The sequence below is a fragment of the Salarias fasciatus genome, chromosome 19 (genome assembly GCF_902148845.1).
Source record: "Salarias fasciatus chromosome 19, fSalaFa1.1, whole genome shotgun sequence".
Lineage (NCBI taxonomy): Eukaryota > Metazoa > Chordata > Actinopteri > Blenniiformes > Blenniidae > Salarias > Salarias fasciatus.
The window spans coordinates 9529274-9550130 of record NC_043763.1 but is presented as its reverse complement, the minus strand read 5'-3'; the positions used below and the strand labels follow the sequence as shown (position 1 = coordinate 9550130).

Genomic DNA, 20857 nt, shown 5'->3' with positions numbered 1-20857 from the left:
TCCAGAGGTAATTGGCATGTGTGAAACCGGCGTCTACCTGCAGCAGAACCTTTTCATCTCTGCGCGGTCTTTCACCCATCGCACCAACACACACTGCGTGCCGTGAAGAAGGGAATGGATGTCGCATATTTGCCTCCACTGATCACCTCAACATTTAGGGAATATATGTCCATATTTTATGGTAATGCATGATTAAAGTGGTTTAATTTCATTCAAGGAAGATTGGAAGTTCAGAGAGCGTGTTTTTTTTTTTTCTTTTCTTTTTTTATGAGAAAACAATGTTAAAGATGTGAGGTATGCAATCAAAACTAATTAGAATTTTGTGTTTAGAGAAATTTCATAAAAGAAGAAATTACAATTTATCACTAGAAATATAACTTGGATCAATTTAACTTTAATCATTTCTATCACGTCATCTTTCTTCACAGCAGTAAAGCACTATTTCTGCACTTAAATAGATTTTAAATCTCTTACAATCAACAATATACTAAACGTTTTTGGAGAAAGTAGAGAAATTACCTTTTAAAAATCATTACTAGTTGAATCCATTCATCTGTCCGTACTGCTTTATTTGTTTGTCTACAGCTGACCCCGGTTGACTGTAAGGAAAGGTGGGACAGATCTCCAGTCCGTCTGCATGCTTGATAATGAGAAAAAAAGGGGAAACATGAAAACAGAAAGCCTTGTGCAGGGTCAGAGTGCCAACCACTACACTCCACTGTCCACTCCGTGACGTTCTGCACTTGTTGATCGAGGTCCGTACGTCTATCAACAAGTGCCTGCAGATCGGCATTACTCCTTTACTTTCATTTCCTTTTTGTTTTTTACTCAAACAGCACTATAAGCTCTTCCACTCACTACGGTTCGCTTCCTGCTTCCTGAGCTTTTACACCTGCTCAGAAGAACTGGACTCTGGAAAGAACTCTGGTCCACTTCAAGCAAATCAAACAGCGCTGGTGTGAAGGCGTCCTATACGAGAGTGAATATTTGATTTGTGTGTGTGTGTGTGTGTGTGTGTGTGTGTGTGTGTGTGTGTTTGCCCTGTGAGGGACTCCCCTGCCCTCATCAATACTGAGGATGGATGGACGGCATTTCCACGGGTTGATGTTGGCCGGTTTAGAAGTCCCCCCCCAGTTTCCTCTCTTTGATTTGTTGGACTGAATAGATTTCATCTTGATCGTGATTGCCGCACAATTCATGCTGCCTATTATTCTGCTCACAGACACAGAATTTCAGATAAGAGCCTGACAAATTTCACGTATAACCTTAATCTTATCATCCTTTGTACCGTTGCCACTTCCCTCCCCTCCTTTCTTCCCTTTAGTTCCGTATTCCTCCGTCTGCCTCGCTAAGATTAGGTGATAGTGAACAGCTATTGTTTTGGCGGGGGTCTTTGAGTGCGTTGTTTAAAGGCTGATGCAGCTCACCTACGAGGGACGAGATGCTTATTTCATCCATTTAAAGGCTAAAATGTTACACATCATGAATCCAATTTTCTCTGCCTCTTTCTCTCTGAAGGCGGGGATTAAAGCCGAGCTGTCAGCCGGCGCGCCAGATCTCCCGACAACCCGCGGATGTCTGCGATACAGCGCTCAGCTCAGCTCAGACAGTATCAAGAATCTCCCAGCTTTTTTTTAATTTGGCATTAGGCTCAGTAAGCAAAACCACAGCCGCTTTCAATTAAAAAGGTAAATCACTGCTTGAGGTTTACACACATCAACTTCTCCAAGGTGGGAAAGGTCAGTTGTAATCATTAGATAATAATTACTACAAAATCATGCTCTGGAAATAATTGACATTGGCTTGAAGTTTAGTGGAAGCTGGATTTACTTTATTTTTGGACTTTGCAAGTTAAATTTGAAGCACAAACAAAGGGATTCTCCAGATTCCACAGCTTCTTTAGTTCTCTTTCTTACTCCTCTTTCCGTAAGTCTACTTTACAATGCTGTGGATATCTTCTGTTTTTAAGTCAAGGTTTTATTTTTCATCATTTCTCACACCTCAGGATAAAAACTTAACTGGATTGTCAAAGTGGCTCCCGGTTTCCCTGGTAAACTTTTTCTTTCTCCTTAATTTTCCACCACCCTAAATGTCGGCAGTGTTTTTAAAAAATGCTCCCGCTCATTACTGGACTGCCTGGTTTTAAAGTTCACTGAATTTAATTGGAGTTTTATAGGATAATACGAGGTAAAAAGCCCTTTTAAAAGAGAGCCATTCTTCTCAGTCTCTCTCAGGGAAGCTCCTCTCCCTCCAAAGTGCGCTCTGGCTGTCTCTGGCGGCAGACTAATGGCGGCTTCTACTGGGCTTATTTGGGTTTAATGTGGCATAATGAGGTTAGGTAATTGGGTTTAGGTCAAGTTGTAAAACAGGTTCAGAAGAGACAGAGATGTGAAGATCATGTAAATGAGCGGCGTTCCGGCGCTGAAAGGCTCACACCGGCGGCTACTCAAAAGTCTCGGCGAACGCACGAGGCGTACAAGTGGAAGCTCGTTTCGCCGATCCTCATTTCCAAAACGGTTTGAGTAACCTCAAGTCAGCAAGGAACATCAATTAGGAAAACACTCGTACAAGTGCTAAGTGGTCTTTGGAGAGGCGTCTCCGCATTAATGCCATCTTGGTATCATTTTTATCACTCACTCCTGTCCTCTCAGGTTTCCGTCATCCTCTCCCCTTCCTTGTAAATATCAAATCGTGCATCATATATTATTTAGCTGGATGGAAGTTAATGAACATATTAAAAAATGTGGCATCCCCTCAGCAATTTGGAGCCAATTATTAAAATTTGTTAAAAGGCATGACTAATTAAAGAGGATATTTAAATTGGATTGAATTTTAATGCTTTTTTTTTCCCTTTTTTTTTTTCCTCCCTCCTTATTACCTTTGTGGCAGGGTTAAGATGAGAGGATGTTGAGATTAGATATTCTCACACTAATTAAGACCAAAGATCCCCCGGGAAGAGAATAAGGGCCTGTTCATTCTCTCCCTTTCGCGCCACACTCGGTCCTCCCTCCCTCCCTCCACCCCCCCACAGCGCCGGACCGCCGGGGCCCGGAGGAGGAGAGACACAGCTGGGATTAAGATGAACCGGGGATGGGATGCGACGTCCTTCTCTCACATCTCCGCTCCCCTTCTATCTCGTCTCCCATCCGCCGCTCCCCATGGGGGCCGGCGGATGACACATTAACCTTTGAGGTTGTCAGGCCATGAAGGAAGAGAGATTCTCACATTACGATTAACTTTGTTCCTTTAATTAAACACATGAGCGTGCCGACGAGGAAGACCACGTGGCGTCTAGGAATAGAGCGGCGATATTGGATTCCAGAGAAATTATTAAGACAATTCGGCAACTTTTTTTTTTCTTCATCGCGTTGGCATCACTGTCACAACTGCACATCAGTCCGAATAGGTCATTAGTTACACGTTAATGGTAACGTCAGTCAGTTCGGAGGCCGGCGCATTAACAGCGAATAGAAGACGTCTAAGAATAAGATGCGCTTTCAGACAGTGACTCAAGTACTTCTGAAACGTATATCGAGGGGCGACACGAAAGACGAGGACCACAGGAGTGAGCCGACAGAACATTTATGTAATTCTGGTTAATATGAATGGAAGTTATGGAAAAGCTGAAATTGTGCCGAAGTTACCATCTCTGCTCTGTGTTAATGGACAGTAACAACAATGGTGGCCTCCAGAGTGACATGACTTTCACTTGCCATTGTTAATGTTTCTGTATGCTCGTGTGTGTGGTTTCATTGCAAAAACAGACAAAAACACACTACCAGCCCCAAATGAAACAGTGGTGTGCAAGCATGGAACTTTTCTGAAGTGAAAACAACAAAAAAGACAATGCATTTTTGCTTGAAACGTTGTCGCGGGCCTCAGAGATCAGACCGGGAGATGATGGCAGAGCAACAATAGGTGGAGTGAAACCTACATGACGGGACACAGCAGGATAATAGACTGAAGATACCAGATATTGCTTCGAAAACTGCATGTAACCAGGAAGCATCTGAGCAGTTTTGAGCTTGCATTAAGTTACACTGTCTCATTACTTGTCATGTTATCATCGGGATCGTCTTGCAGTCAGACTTTAGCAGTGATTCAAATTCTAACCTTCCAGAACAACGAAGGGTAAACGCAAACTCAAATTAAAATTAAACCCTGTCTAATTCAAAATAAATGTATGCATGTGCCCTAGACAAGGATTTGTATTTGGTCCAGAGCTTCTCAGTGACCCCTTGCAGGCTGGTCAGGGGCGACCGGTGTGTGCCAGTGCCCAAGTCTGGTCTGAAGCATGCTGGCAGCAGCATATAAGGTCTGGAATTTCCTAAAATATAGTGTTTTACATTCATGTCCTGTTATGTTTTTTATTGTTCCATTCTTTGTAGAAAGCACCTGGTGCTCAGGGCTTTGTTTTTTTGTCGGAACAGTGAAGAATGTGCAGTCGGAAAACACAGGCTGCACTTTCTTTAGTGAAAGGAGTGACAGGGTCAGACGTAGTTCAGCACGGTGCCCTCAGGAATACACACCCCGAGGGCAGATCACACACCTCCAAGTGGTTAAATGAGACAAAATAAAATAAATTTTAATTTGTACATAATCTCTGAATTAGATCTGGTAATCTTTTGTTAATATCTGGATCAGGATCACCTTTAAAGAGTAAAGAAGTGGTTTTATGTTGGTTAAACTTGCTGGTTTTTTTTTTTTAGCCTGATGAATGAAGGCCAGTGAAGTTGAATTTGAAGTGTGTGTGGCACCACTGGGTATGCATGCACACACACAAAAAAGAAAAAAACCCTTCACCACCCTTCTCTTCCAAGTCTTCTTTTCTCTCCCATGCCTGTGAGTCACTTCCATGCACCGTTTCAGGGGAAGGGGAGGGGAAAAGGCAAATAAACAAGATCTCTTTCCAGAGTTTATGTTCTCAAAGGGAACGAGATGGGGGGGGGGGGGGGGGGGGGGGGGGGCGGCGGCTGGCGAGGAGGTGTGGGGGGGGTTTAGGGCAGGGGAGGGGGGAGGGGGGGGGGTGTCTGTGGCCAGCAATTGAAAACTGTTGTCCTTACCCGGAGAGATCTGTGTACACTACTCGCAAAGTCAAACAAATAGATCCAGGGTGCCGGTTTACGTGTGTGTTTGTGCGACTGCCCGTAAACCTCCCTGCCTGTCATCTTCAATCACCCTTCTCTGTTCCTGATCAGACCTTTTTCTTTCTCTTTTGTCTCTCTTTCTCTACACTTTTGTCTGGATGCAGTGTTTTCATGTGTGTATTTTTTGTGTCTTTATTTTTTTTTTTTTCCCTCTGTGTTTTCTCCATGCCAGGCTTGGATCCAGAGAAGCACTTAGGAAAATCTCTTGCTGACATGGAGCCCTATTTGAAGCAGGTCCGCCACGCCGCCACCCCGACCACTCATAAATTTAACACTTTCATACATTCATTTAATTGTGTTCGTCGTTACTGGCGATTACAGGGCGATTGAAACGGGTCGTGCGAGGTTAACACTTATTAGAACGGTAAAACATACTGTCTTCGCCTTTTGTTTCGCAGTGACTGTATCCTCACCGCTTTTTGCCTTCCGTGATTTACTGTGAGAAAATGCTCCAGTCACCCAGTACATTCTTGGACAATTACTTGTTTTACCACTGTGTTGCAATTGGTTTGGATAGTTTCTCCGGAGCAGGGGGAAAGTTTTAACCCCTTCCCTGCAGTAGATTTAACGCCAGTAGAACAGTCATTTTTATCATTAAAAAATTCACTTTAAATACAGATACTAATATGTAACTTCTATGTATATTCTAAATAAAGATCTTAGGATTTATAGTTGTACTTTTTGCAAGTCCGTTTTATTGCTATGCAATAAATACATATTTAAACCAGTTGTTGTGTTTCCACCAAGTAGCTCTCCCAGAAATACGGAGTCCATATTTGCGGAGAAGGAGGTGAATATGAAACCTTTACTCTTGATTGCCCTCTCTTCAAGAAGAAGATAGTCATGTGAGTACCGCAGCCAGCCCGTCTAAGAACAGAGCTGTTTAGTATTTTGATGCCAATTTTCGATTTTCCCTCGACAGTATCAAGATGTCTGCTCATGAAGTGTTTTGTGCGTTTGTGCAGCGATGCAGCGGAGACGGTGATTCACTCGGCGGACGCCTTCGCTCCAGTCGGCTACCTGCGCTTCACCGAAATGCACACGGAGAACAAAGACAGCCCCAGTCAAACTTCGATAGGCGTAAGTTGTTCCGCAGATCGGATCAATGCGTGTTCAGCGCCCGATCGATCTCCTAACCGGCAAAAGTTTGAGTTGCTTTTGGGCTGATTAGATTAAAACTGCTCTCCGGGGCGAAACAAATGCAAGAACAAACCCCCTTCGGTGTCTGATAACTTTGGCGAGGAGAGGAGAAACCCAGCACTGCGGGGCAGGGTTCAGATCAACCTCCAGAGGGCCCCTCTCTCGTTCTCTCTTCCACTCTCTTTGCTCTCGGTCTTTCCCTCCATCCCTCGCTCTCCCTCTCTCTCCTCCAGCCCCACATGGCCTACTTTGACGTCTGCAATATTCACTGCAGCCCGAAACTAGGCCCAGCTTAATAAACATGTCCGCTCGCATTAAGGCGCTTTGCATTCAGGTAGCGGGCTAAGAGGATGCAAGCAAGGTTTGCAGGGAGGGGAGTTTGAACTGGCTTTTGGTGATGCAGAAGCTGAATGGGGCTTCGCAGACGACGGGAGCGGCAGATATTTCTGCCCCCCCCAACTCGAACGGACAAACTTTAGGAAACTTAAATTATTGTCCAAAATGTGGAGTCGGATGGAAAAAAAACCAAAAACAAATCAGCGTACTTGCTGACAGGAAGTGCACTTTGTTTACTGCCGCATTAGTTGCAGTGAGTTATGAGCGCAGGGGTTACACCGAGGGATCAGCGTGTCTCCGGGGGTGGGGGGAAGAGTGCGCGATTTGCACGTGCGCTCCTTCGCACGTCACACAATGATTTACACATGTGCTTCGGTGTTTGTTTATGCTCACGCAAGTGTGTCTGTGTGTGTGTGTGTGTGTGTGCGCCTATTTGTAGCCCCCTATGTAGATCTCCATGTGCGATGGGGGATGGGACCGTTACGGACACAAAACGTACCCCCCCATTCCACAACCTCCGTGACCCTGCAGCCTCACTCCCTACAGCTATATATATATAATTTTTTTTTTCTTTTTTGCTCTCCACGCTGCCAGTTTCCACCCCCCCACCCCCCACCATCACACAAACACACACACACGCCCCCTTTAGCCCCCCGTAGGTTGCTGGGGGAAGAGCAGGGAGAACCTCGGCCTGCAAAGAGGAGAAAGAGGAGGAGGAGGAGGAGGAGGGGAGGGAGGGGGGCAACCAGGGGAGAACCTGCCCCGGTTGAGCCTTCTGAAGCTCTTCTCGTCAGGGTGACAGATCTGCGGTGACACCATCACTAGAGGAAACCGCACCGAGCTCAGGGGGTGGGGAAGGACCACCATCATTTGCCCTCCGTTAATGCTAGTCAAGCTATTTTTCATGCTGGCCAGGAGAGAGGGGCTGGAGTATAATTAATTTGATTATCATATGGCCTAATGCAGTTGACAGCAGACGAGGGGGGTGAATGAGTGCCGGGCCGAGCGAGGGGAGGGCGTTGATGAAATATGAAATATGTATTTAAATGTGCGACACCCCGGCAGGATTTGGCAGGTAATATGTATGCCTTAGAGAATGGTAATGATTTGTTATGTAAAGAAGTAAGAGAGCGTGGAGGCAAAAGTATAAGTAAACACATGAAAAAAAGAAAAAAGACGGGCGAAATCCAAAACATGTCTCACCCACCCAGTCGTGAGTTTTGACTGACAGCCGGCTTGATTGAATCTACAGTATCAGAAAACACCACTCCCCGCTCGCCCCGACCACGAATATGTTAGCATGTTGTTTCATATTCATTCACCTTGAAGTTATATGCGCCCGGGTCCTTGTCATGAAAGACTGACACTCGCAGCCCACTTTGCGGGGTATTTGAAAAGGTTGGCTAATTATACGGCATTTTGTCTGTCTTTGCAAAACACTCGTGCGCTCTTTGGTGGGCATTTGGCCTGATGTATTCCCTGTGGTGCCTCGTTGCAGGATGTGGTGGCGGGAGCTTTGCCCCATGGTAGTTGTCCTTGCCAGAGCGCCATTGACAAGATGACTGAGGAGGTGGAATATGCTGATCAAGCTGAAGACAACCAGCACAAATTTACATCAAACCGTGACCTTAGTTGTCAGTGGGGCCACGGTGAGATTCATTTATTGTGAGACACGCGCGCGCTGACACGCATGCTTGAGTGTGTATTTATGTCTCGCGTGTCAGATGATATCTTTCCGTGGCGTGCGCTTTCTGGATCGGTGTCACACGGCCAGCATCATGATGTTAGTGTTCTTGAATGATTGTTTGACAAGAGCTGTCTTTTTTTTTCTCGCCGCATTTGTGACAATCTCTGAATTAATTTCTCATCTTACGTCTTACGCCCGGATTATCTCCTCAATAGCACGTCGGATTCTCGTGAATGAGTAGAATAATGGAAAAAAAAAATGTAACCAATGTAATTTATAGTGTAAAAATTCTTGAATAAGTAACTACACAAAGAACTTTTTGATAAAACTTAAAATGTGAGTGATTTGTTCTGCTTTTTGGCATCTCTCCCAGCAGACTTTGCTCCATCCTGCTCGTCAAGAAGCTCCAGAGGCTATCAGTGGATTTCTGGCATCAGTGGCCTTCAGAGCCAAGACGCTGGCATCCAGGGTCAGACTGTGGCAGCTTTCACACAGCTGCAAAGTAAGGAAGAAATGTGAAAAAGAGAAAGATAATGCGCCCTTTTCTTAAGGACACTAATGTATAAGAACAACAGACATCCTCTGACAATAGTTTTGGAAAAATGTTTTCTTCATTCAGGTGAAAACTGTTATCAATGATCAAGGCGGAGTGGTGCATAATTTATTTGTCCAGTCCAAAACGTGCCGTGTTGCTTTCCAGCAACGAGGGAGAAACACTCGTGGAAAAGTTCTATGTCCCGCGGGGTTCTGTGTTTCTCCTCGTTGCGTTCGCACACTCCGAGAAATACGAGAATTGGAGAAGTTGTCCGCTGCTCAGAAGTGCTTGTCGGCACAGCAGGAAGTCCACGTGTGTCAAAGGCTCTGTCCGTCACCGGCAGAGGGGAGGAGAGCTGAGAGCTGGCCACCGAACGAGGACAAGCATTTCACATTAAGCCAAAGCAAAAGTTGTTTTTTTTTTTTTTTAAACACACATACAAATACCGTGGAAGCATGTTGGGTGGGTTTTTTTTTTTTATTATTATTATTTTTTTTTTGGCTTTTTGCCCTGCAGAAGTTTAAAAGTGCACGCTTTTACAGTGCATCTATGTCTTTTTTCGCTTTCTCTCTATTTTTCTTTTTTTTTTTTTTTTTTTTTTGATGGAGATAGTGGAGCGAAAGATGAAAAGCATATTTAATGTTTATCGTGGTGCTCGGCTGAACAGCCTTCACAGTGCCGAGACAATATTAAACAAGTTAATATTTAATGAACAACCTCTTTGTATGGGGGCGAAGTAGTCTGAGACGCTCGTGTTGGCAAAGGAAAAACAAACTTGAAGCTCCTTCAAATGATCGCGGGGAGAAAGGCTTTGCTTTGAGCCCCTGAGCCGGCGTTCGCATCCAAAGTCTTAACACTTACAGCGCATACAGCGTACGACTCCACTTTACAGACAGGGACCACCATTTCCACTTTAAAGCAGTAGATTTCAATGTCACATTAAAGTTTTGATCTAAATGCACCTTTTAAATTCAATGGGGATGGCATCAAAAACAAAAATCATTCAGAATTCACACCTTATTGTTTCAAAATCTTTATGTTCTCCCAGGACTACTATAAAACAATAAATAGTGACAATATTAACAAGCTTTATGTATAGAAATTCAGCTCAAAGTGAAAAGGTAAACAAGAAAGTCTTTCTAATTACAGAAAAAGTGTTCTGAAAGCGTAAATTCTGTCACTGGACTTGAAGTAATGTCACACTGTCACAGTTTTTCCAAATTCTTTCCATATTTTCCAGTCAAATGCATCCGTCAGGTGGGAGAAAGACATGTTTTGCAAACACTGTTTATGTTGCAGTGATGTGTGTGTCTGTGTGTGTGTGTCAACAGCTGCGCTAGACATCCTGAACCACCGGCTAGTTGAAAGCATATGTAGATGCGGTTCTCATCCCTGTCCACAAACCTACCCAATTTGTCTGCATGAATAAAACAAATTCATATTTTATTCAGAAACACGCTGAGCTTTCAACCTGTATCAGATTTGTGCACCTGAGCTGGAATGAGCTGACCTCCTGTTCCCTTGTGTCGTATGGGATTTGCTGCACGTCTGCAGCTGAGCTGGACAACAGAGGCTGGACGATGAAGAACATCATCTTGGTTCATCTGTATGTGAGGAGCATGGAGGACTTCGCTCCACTCAATGAAATCTATAAGAAACACTTTGACATAAACCCACCAGCCAGGTAAACAAGCGGATTTTTAAGTTATTTTAGAAAAGCACTTTTAATGGTTATTTTGAGTTTCCTCCTCGTGTTGAAGCTTGATGCAGTTCGTTCTCATGCAGGGTGTGCGTCCAGGCGGCCCTACCCGCCGCTCAGCTGCTGCAGATGGACTGTCTGCTCCACGACTGGACTGGGCCCCCCGAGGAGGGCCGCTTCCAGCAGAGACAGGCCCTGCATGTTCAGAGCCTCTCCCACTGGGCCCCGGCCAACATCGGCCCCTACAGCCAGGCCCTCAGGGTAAGACTCCACAACCCAGCGCTGACAATCACATCTGGCGGCAAGCACAGAGGAAAGTGCATGCTTAAAGTATGGCTGATGCTTTATGGCAATAATCCTTAAGCATCTTTAGAACCATTTCTGCGGTTCAAACCCACAAATATTTTGCAAACGGTCAAATTTTAGATTAGTCAGGAAAGACCTTGCTGATGATCCCTGCCTCACTCTCCCAAGGTTGTTTTGAAGCCTGAGATTCCCAGCAGTTCCTGATTTTTGCATCTTTCTGTGTTCACAAATAGATGCATGCGTGCAGATGCATGTGATTGCTGTTTTCCATGAGAGTTTCTTCTCATTGCTGCTTTTGTGTACACGTGTAAGTACGCACCCCTTTCACGGAGAGCGCTGTGTGCCCACTTTTGCGCTTGTTTGTAAAGCCACGGCTCGAACAGCTTTCATATTGTTTCAAACCCGAACAAGAATGTGGAATTCAAAGGCAGAGCAGAGGAAGTGTGGGCCGCGGTTGCACGGTTGGCTTGGTGTTGTGTTTACCCAGTGTGTATTATATAGGATTACACTTGTCAAGGTACTGTCAACAAGGATAGTGTCCATCTCCTCCACACTGTCCTTGATCCTGCAGCCAAATCCGACTATGAGTGAGAACATGTGTGGATTAGCCATTTGTTCAGAGCTTGACGGCATATCTCAGCAGTGTGTCACCGGAGTTCGGGCCGGAATTCCTGAGATGCAACCTCCAGAGTCAGGTTTGCTCTTAACGTGCCAGCAGTGTTTGATTTCCTCAATGGAGTCTCATTGAGACATGAAATTGTAGTCAGCTGTGGGCATGTGCCGTTTGCCTCCGGAAAACAATCTAATCGCTCATCCCTCTAATGATCGCTCATAACTCGGAGCAATTTTGAGGAAACAATGAGAGGAGTTCGCTGGTTCGGAGCGGTGCGCGGCGTTTCCCGAGACCCCTGCGCCGTCTCCCAGTGTGTCTCCTCCTCCTCCTCCCCCCCCCCCCCGCGCCACAATGACTTAATTTGATCAAAAATGTATTAACGGCTCTTCAGTACCGCGAGAGAGTTTTACATATTGATACAATTAGCCCCTCGCTGTGAGCAAGCATGCAGTCCCACCCCTCCTCTCATCAGTACCATTGACTGCGGCTTAATGGCAATTTTCCCTTGGTGACTGTTGCTGTGTGACACCATGGCGACAGGGAAACAAGAGCGATGGGAAAAAAGAAAAAAAGAAGAAGAGTGTTGTCTGGGCCTAAATAACCTGCAGCCCTTCACCTCCAGTTAGTGAATGAGCCTTTTTAATGTAACGCATGACTGCATTTATTTTGATCTGAGGGTGCATTCAGGTACTGAGGTGATGATGCCTCTGTGTAAACAATGCGGTTGAACTTTCATCTAGAAAACAAAATAAGTGGTTAGTTTCCTCATTTCAGCAATTTTGGTTCATTCTTTCCTTGATCGCTTGCAAATCTAACAAAGCAAAGGAATGATGATCTTGTGTAAGTGACAAAAATTAGTGTTTGATAATAGTTCTCAATTGTAAATAAGTGGAGTCACTATTTTGTTTTAAATTAACTTTGTTCACATTGTCATTATTTGGTATTTTGTGTATAATTTTTTGGGGAAAAAAATGAATTTAATCCATTCTGAAAAAAGGTTGCAACACCAGGTGTCAAACATCAGGCCCCTAGGCCCAAACCTGCCCACAAGAGCCTGTAATCCGGCCAGCCAAACCACCATGCAAATTGTAAAAATTTCCAAGAAAACATAAAAAAAAAAAAAAAAAACCCTCTGCAACCCTGAGGTAAACTAACAGCAGTGGCGTTACAATAAAGCTCAAGTTCCAGAAGCTGTTTATATGTAATGTAACCGAGACGAGCCACACACTGATCAATGTCCAGTTTGTTCCTCGGTTTGAGAGGCAGCACATGGCTGCTGACAGAGCGCCACCGCGGCCCTGCAGGACAGAGCCGCAGCGGGTCTCCGTGTGCTGGTGGAGGTATGGCGGACCGGCGTTCCCGATTGGCGTGTGATGGATGCTGGACCTTCAAACTCCATCCGTCTCTTCATCCGTCTGCTTGGCTTGTCATGTCTCTCAGCTTCAGCTCTCAGGAAATGGCAAGCTGACTGAACGGCGGCGAGCTGACAGATTCAGATCGGACTTGATTTAAGGAATTAGTTAACCTTTATAATGTCAAAGCAGGGGGCCTCTTGGTGTATTGTATGTTGATATATAATACGCCGTCAGTTTAGATGAAAGCCCGAAGCCATAAAGATGAAACAAGTAATTTCTTCTGTTTTGTTTTGACACGGTTTGATATTGTTGTGCACCTGACTGACACGTGCTCAGAGGTTGCAGTCGCTGTAACGTGCATTGTACTACAATGGTATCAAATCATTTGCAAGGAGGTTAATATCAAAGTTCTTCTCAGTAATTGTTTTGTTTTGCTGCCTTATTTATCAGAGATCTAATGCCAATTTAGCTGTCATTTGTCTTAAATTGAATTTGCATAATCTAATTAGGATATAAGAAATGTCAGTCTCTTATTACAGCTGTCAATTTATCCAAAGCAAAAGATGTTCCCAGGCATCTTTTTTTTTTTCTAAAATATCAAAACAGATTCTCTAATTTCAACAAAAGCATGCAGTAATGGCATGCTTTTAGAAGAGATAAAGGTTATAGCTTCTTTTAGTCATCTATTTCTTAGGGAAAAGCTTTTAAACAATTCTGTTGCATTAGGATAACAGCATGAAAAAAATAGCATTACTCGCTTTTTGTTTTTGTTTTTGCTCCTTAAATTTATACAGAAGTGAATTTATACCAATAACAAAGATGACACTTATTACATTAACAGATGGACGAAATTGCTTTGTCATTTGCTGAAGTCAGACGGAGGAACGGGGGGCTTCGAACTGCAAGATTATTTTACGAAAAAAGAAAAAAAAACAAACTTGACGTTGCCTGTTGCGCAGCATTCCCATTGGAGCTGCGTTTATCGCTTGCAAACACAATAGTCAAAGCAGGATTGAATAGAAAGACTTATCAGCTCAATGGTTGTTAAACATCTCCTCTTTCCTGTTAAGGTAAGTGGCTCACCCCTGGGATATTTGCCGGGAAATTATACTCACTGATCAGATTCTGCGGGGCGTGTTTGGGGAGCTGACTGCTCTAGCCTCAGGTTGCCGGCAAGCACTAACCCCCTCGCCTCGTTCCCCTAATTGTGAGTGACAGTCAATATTGTGGAGGATTGTCTTGCAACAGCAAGCGATGGGATTTGCATTGGATTTTGAAAATTGTCAGAGTGGACATGTAAAGGGAAGTGGGTTTGACATTGACAATTAGCGCTGAAGAGAGAAGCGGTGTGGCGAGGTGGGCGTTTTTAAACAGAGTCTAAATATCTGGACTTGGTGAGGGATTTTCTTTTCTTTTCTTTTCTTTTCTTTTCTTTTCTTTTTTTGTGGAGATTTGGAACTGAGGTTGGTCCACAAGTACAAAAACATAATAGATTTCCCAAATAATGTGACAAAAAAAAACATTAAGGTAAGTGCTCTATTTTTATCGCATGTTCTCTCTCTGAATGTTTCACCACTGCAAAAGAGCCAACATGCAAAATTCAGCAGTAGCAGCCCCCCCCCCCCCCCCCCCCCCCCACCCCACCTCACTTCACCCCACCCCACCCAACCACATCAAATACACTCCACCTCCCCAAACTTCCTCAGCCTACATCTCCAGACTACATCCACCTCAATTACCACAGAAGAGTAATTAGCCAAGAAGCAGTGTGTGTGCATGCATCTGCGTCCGGGAGGTATTCATGCAGCACGAACAGATTAATTAGGACATTTAACTTCATTTTTAATACAACAAAATTAATCCCATAAAATATGAGGGATCTCGGAGGAGGTGCCTGTCAGCATCTGACGCCTCTCCCCTGTTTGCCATAATCTATTAAAACCTGGCTTTTATCTCACCTCTCCCCCTGTCATACTTTATGGATTTTTTCATAAACATGGCCCATACTTCATAAATGTCTCAATTTTCTAGTCTATTAACATTACTTCAAAAGCGCTTGATAAAAGAGGAGGGCATGCGTGAAATAATGCACCAATAATACGAAACGCTGGAGGCTAGAACAGTAGGGGCGGCTCTCCAGCATGCAGCGCTCTGACAATGCAAGGGATGTTATCAACTTTAATAAAAGAACAAATGATCACTTCCAACTAAGGAGGTGGGGAGATGAGCCCAGGAGGAAGGGGTGGGGCCAGGAGGGGAGCGGTTGTCGAGTAATTGAGTCGATGAAAAATGAGGTCTTGAAGGCTCACGGTTAGAGCAGTCGTGAGATTGAAGGCTACTCAGAGCCGCGGCGTTTTTATCCTGGTGTAGTTACTCGCTCCCCGTTGCAGCAGGGGGATGTTAACACAGATTTGTTTTCTCTTTTTATTTCCGGAAAGGCGCAGGCAGAACCGCCTGGCTGCCTCCCTTCCCGGGCGCCGGGGCTCGTGTGCAGCGGGTTGAACCTTTTGTCTGGAGAGAGTCGGAAAGGTTTTGACTGACAGTCACGCCTCAACCTTTTGGATCCTTTCCCCAAGCGAGCATTGATTCGCTTCCTGTCTCGGTGCATCGCCCAAGCCTGTCTCTGCGGGCTCGCCTCATCCCAGCCAAACACCGGGGTCAACCGTCTGTACTTGAACTGGACACACACGAAACCCACTGATCAAACCCAGTAAGACCCCGACACGGTGGCATGTCGGCTGTATGCCCCCAGGCCAAGTTCTTACAGGGACACACACAGTCTCACACACACACACACACACACACTCACATGCACCTGTGTGCTCTGGATGTGTGACAAAGTAAACTGGTTTAGTCATTAAAAAAAAAACAAACTCCAGTTAGTCACTTTCAATACCTTTATGACTGACAGCATTCATCCCAAATCATCAGCACTGCTCACCGTTAAACATACAGCATGCACTGAAAGGGGAGCACGACTTTCTTCCCCCTCGTCTCATGCAGAGCCACATCCCGGGATGTATATCCGCTCTGACACATGGCCGTAGCTCCGTCTTGGGACGGTGCAGGAGCTGCTGGACGTGGGTGGGAAGGGAGGGGGGGGGGATGGGCACATGTGCCTTCAGATGTGTACACATACATGTGAGAGGTCAGGTCGAACCACCTTTTTAATCTGATGAGGGGGCAGTTTTATGGGAAGCGGTAGACGGCAGCATGGGTAATTATGTTCCCTCAAACCCCCGTCGTCCCGAGCCCCGCGTCCCCGTTTTTTCCCTCTCCCGCTGCGACCGCGCGGAGGCTGACCCGCCGTGGCAGCAGTCATTTTCACAAGGCAAGCGCGTACTTTTACTACATCATCCTGCGCCGCCGCCGCCGCTGCAGCAGCAGCACCACGTGGGCACGGGGCTGGTATCAGCTTGTACCAGGCGAGGACAGCGGAAGGACTGGATCTGTCAGAGTGCATCGGCTCTCATGCGGCGGAGTTTGCCGGCACCGTGCCTCTGCCCCGGCCCCTGCCACACTCCCACTCATTAATGGGCCCGGGCCCTGACAACTGATCCTAATTGCCTTTGAACAGCTCTTCATGTATTATTGGTGCCTGACTGCCTTGGTTCATGTCAACAAGCCATGGGAAGCTGGGACAGGATATCCACGGCTCTTTGTCTTTCACGCACATGCACAGGGTGCAGTGGCAAAAAGTGTGGCGATACACATATAAGTATTTGAACGTTGTGTGTTTGTGTACTCGGTTAGATACGTACCTGTGTCTGCTTGTCTTCACACCTGTGTAGCGTGAGAGCCCTGTGAAAGAACGCACTGTGCAAGAGTCAGTCGCCTTTTGCAGATTTACAAATAACAGCCTCCCTATGTGTAAAAGCAACTACAGTATGAGATATCCGTCTTTATATGTGGTTTGCATGAAAACATTTGATTTTATGTAAATTAATTGCATGGAGTATGATGCACGGGTCGTTTTTTTTTTCCTTTATTCGGTAAATGCTAGACTCTGCTTTTTAATTCGAGAGAGCCACATGCTAAATGATTGTTTGTGTGTGCGCGCGCGTGTTAGTGCATCCTTGTTTGCTTCTCACTTTGTCATCGCTGATGAGCAGTGGAGGGGTGAATGGTTCAGAGACATCAAGAAGGCATCTGAAAAGCGTCATGTAAAGATCCCACCACAGCAGACATCTGCCAAGACACCCGCGCTATTACAATCGCAATCACAAACACTCAGTCAAAACACATCAATTATTTGTAGTCCCATGTGTGAATTATTACCCCATATCCAACTATTTACTTCCCATTTCACCCCTTCTATTTGAATACAGGAGAAAGGAGAGGTGGGACGGCTCGGCTTTTTATTTGCGGAATGAAATAACTGAATACCAAATGCATAGATAAAAAGCATAGCGGCGTGTCCTGTCCACTTCCATCACTGTCTGCGAGGGGAGAGACGTATGACCATCCCATTACTATGGTAACTAGCCACTATATTCAGAGCTGCCCGGGTGTGTTTCTTCCCCCCGCAGTGACGAGAGGGCATAGCTGACAGGGCCCTACACACACTCACGCACTCGGCAGACACACACCAGCACCGAGATAGGGAGGGTCTGGAAGAGGGTTTTTTTTTTTTTTTGTTGTGAAATCTACACGTGTGGCAAATATAGACAGAACAATACAGGAGCCAACACCCACGCGCGCCCGTGCACTGACACCCAGACACTAATAGGGAGCTGCATCAGGAAATGAAACCCCCCTCCACCCTGTCAACATTTTACTGCTACCCAGAATATATTTTTTTTAACCCAAAAAAATAGGTATGGGAACATTTGAGAAATCTTGCAGGAAGTGGATTTAATTTAATTTCTGACAACAGTTGTCTGTGTTTTAGATTTCTTTGTTAGGAGGTTTTTTTTAAGTGGCGACAGTGAAGTGAATGACAGAACTGCTCAAGTTCACCTGCAGAGCACTTTGCTGTAGTTAAGATTTTATGAAAAACTTGGATAACTTGGAGATGAGAACTGAACGCAGAACATAAATCATATTATTGGTGTTTAGTTTGTTTCTCATTGCTTTGCCAGGTCTTCCTCTTTTAATTCAAAATAAATCAAAACGCAACCAAAAATAATCATGACATTAAATAATAGAAAAATAGTCACATTTCAGTCAAAACTATTACTAAGCTTATTATCTACATTTGTAAACTATCAATTTCAGCTTTCAATAGAAGGGGAAAACTGAATCGAAATGCTATAATTCTTATCCATTCATTTCTGTGCTTCAGGGTAAGCAGTGCAGTAACAAATGTCAAATTCTATTGCGTCAGTGCATGACTTTGGTACAGGATGTACAGGATCCAGTGTATTTTTTCTAATATGTCCTTTTAAAGTTTATTTTTGATACTGTAGATTCATTATGTAGTGAATATTGCACTTGCTGTGGGGAATATCTTGAAATGAAATGTTCAAGCCATGCTTACTCAACATATTATGGAATGCACAATATTGTCTACATATCCACATTTATTGAGTTGATTTTGCAACAAAATTGGTAGTATTTGCTGTTTTTTTTTCCACTTCATTTTAAGAACATTGTTAGATATAGAGGGGATATTATTGTCATCTCTGGTGCATATTGTCTCATGTTTTATTAAAAAGAAAAAGAGCAAAATAGAAAAAAGCAATAATTGATTAGTAGAAATATTTTTAAGCATTTCATATTCACGGTTTGTAGTTTTTCGATTTTTTTTTGGGATGAAAAATAAAATCAAATTTCATTGGAATCTCGTCTCATTTTGTGATACTATTTATCTTGATTTAAACCAATTATCTTCTTTCATCCTTGTTCGTGCTTTGCACTGGAGGAATTTATCGGGAGACTTAACAAAACAAAACCAAAAAAAAAAAAAAAATGTGAAAACAAGAAAATCCAATGATTCTCTGGCTGTCTAGCCAGACTCTCCCTGGTTTGAGCAGACTCCACTTCCACTGAAGCTCAGGTTGTGTTTTGAGTGCAGCCATACTGCCATCTGTTGAGGCAAAGAGGTACTACATGTCTTTTGCTCCTCTTTGCATTTTCTGCACCATCTTTCATTGTCTCCCTTGCTTTTTGTTTGTTTGTCTGTTCAGCTGTTTCTATTTTTAAACGCTGAACTACGCTGCAGCGTGCATCATAAACAGCGCAATAATAGGAGGATAGCAGGGTGTGTGTCCACACACCTTGCTCTTCTGAACGAGGACTTTATTTATGTCGTTTGGGCACACGTTGACTTGTTTACACTGTGTCAAACAGGATATCATGTTGACATTTTATTCTTATTCCTTTTTATATCTTGCATGTATTACTCACATGCAGTCAAGCGTTTTTGAATTGACCGCTGTTGAAACTTTTAAAGGTTGTGCCACAGCGTTTGGATGGTTATTCTTTTACCAGTGAAAGTAGAGAGATGAAGCTCTCCAAAAAGGAAAAAAAAAATAAAATAAAATAAAAAATATATATATACATACATATACACATGAAAAGACAGAAGAGGCGAGGTAGTCACAGCTGGGAATGGAGAAAGAACGGGGGATGAGGGTTGCAGTTTCAGCATCATTCAGTCAGACAACATGCCCCTCAGCTGAAACAGCGAGACCCTCCCCGATTCTCTCGAATTAGGGAGATTAGCGGGAAAGCGCATAATGCAGGATGATGGAATTTGTCATAATTTGCATTGTCCTGGAAAGATTCGGCTTGATAGAGCGATGCGTGGAGGGGGCTTGTCATGTCCCACGGGCAGGTCATAGAGGAAGCTTGGCAGAAATGATTTTTGCGATATGTGCATCAGTCGTAAAAGCCTCACAACCAATTTGTCAAAAAATGTGAGGCCGGGACAGTTGAAGGCAGCAGGGCATTTTGCCTAACGCAATGAAAAAGCATGCCCCTCCATCACTCTGCGTTCGCAGCCCGGCTCGTGTGTGGCACAGCAGACAATTTCATTACATCCGCTGTGAGTGTTTGTTGTGTTTCATTTTGATTCTATTTTCTAATAACAGAAAATAAAAATTCTGTTGAAAATTAATTTGATTTTTTTTTTTTATTTGAATCCAACATTTGTTGGATTCGTTTGTTTATTCTTGCCTGTTGACGTCCAGACGTCGGGCTCTCCTGACCTTGGCGTTGGCACCGAGCGGCAGCTCCTGACCAGCATAAAGTTGACCGGAGCTGACATGGCAGCGTTACTCTTCCACACGGTTCAGCGTCTGTGGAGTGGGCATGTCGAGGGCAGACATAACGTGCGGAAACAAACCGAAAAAAAAAAAAAAAATACAGAGAAGGTGGGGGGTTGGGGCAAGGCCAGTGTCCCCCACACTGACCACACGTTGCCTCAACAATGGCTCATTGCCGTCGTGTAATTTTGAGTATTCCTCTAAATCTCCCGGTGTAATAACCATGTGTTTGGAACGTAAACATATGGTTTGTTTTCTGCGTAAATGTGTGTTTTTTTTTCAGACTTGAGAGAACGCATTCAGAAGTGCTCCGTACTTGTCTTTCTTTGTGCGCTTCATACAGCTATTTATGTCGCCGTTTAAGTAACACTGATGTTGTGTGACAGTTGAGCATACAGGGGTTAGGCTCAAACTGGAGCACAAACAGGAAGAAAAAAAAAATACAGTGGGGAGGAGGAGAAAAAAAAAAGAAAAGAATGGGGGAAAAAAAAGGCGAATATCTTTTCTCTTTCCCATGAAGCCTTAAACTAGAAGGCTAACGTGGCGAGCGAGTCTGTGGAAGGGAGAAAGGTTGTGGTTCTACTGAAAGGTTTGTATTTGTAGAAATGAGGTGTCAGAAGAGGCAGGATTTCCTCAGGGCGCGGCACAACATGAGCCCATTTCTTATCATTTCCCGCTCCCAGACGTGATCTGCTTTGAATTCACTAATGCTGAAAGAACCCCACAGACTCGAAGCCAGTTTCCAGATGAAATCGCAGCACACATCCCTGACAAACTGCCATCCACCGCACAAGGATTAAACTGTGGTTGCATATCAAATCCCCACCAAAA

The 20857-nt window shown here is 44.3% G+C and overlaps 1 protein-coding gene across 1 annotated transcript in view; it reads left to right on the top strand.

Annotated features, from left to right (window-relative positions):
* The window catches only part of dph6 (diphthamine biosynthesis 6), a 56660-nt gene that overhangs the window by 18836 nt on the left and 16967 nt on the right, over positions 1 to 20857 (top strand). Inside the window, exons 6-12 of the mRNA XM_030117591.1 lie at positions 5320 to 5381; positions 5898 to 5992; positions 6113 to 6227; positions 8122 to 8272; positions 8687 to 8812; positions 10400 to 10529; positions 10631 to 10805. Of these exons, the coding sequence (XP_029973451.1) occupies positions 5320 to 5381; positions 5898 to 5992; positions 6113 to 6227; positions 8122 to 8272; positions 8687 to 8812; positions 10400 to 10529; positions 10631 to 10805 (854 nt within the window). The remainder of the gene's footprint in view (positions 1 to 5319; positions 5382 to 5897; positions 5993 to 6112; positions 6228 to 8121; positions 8273 to 8686; positions 8813 to 10399; positions 10530 to 10630; positions 10806 to 20857) is intronic.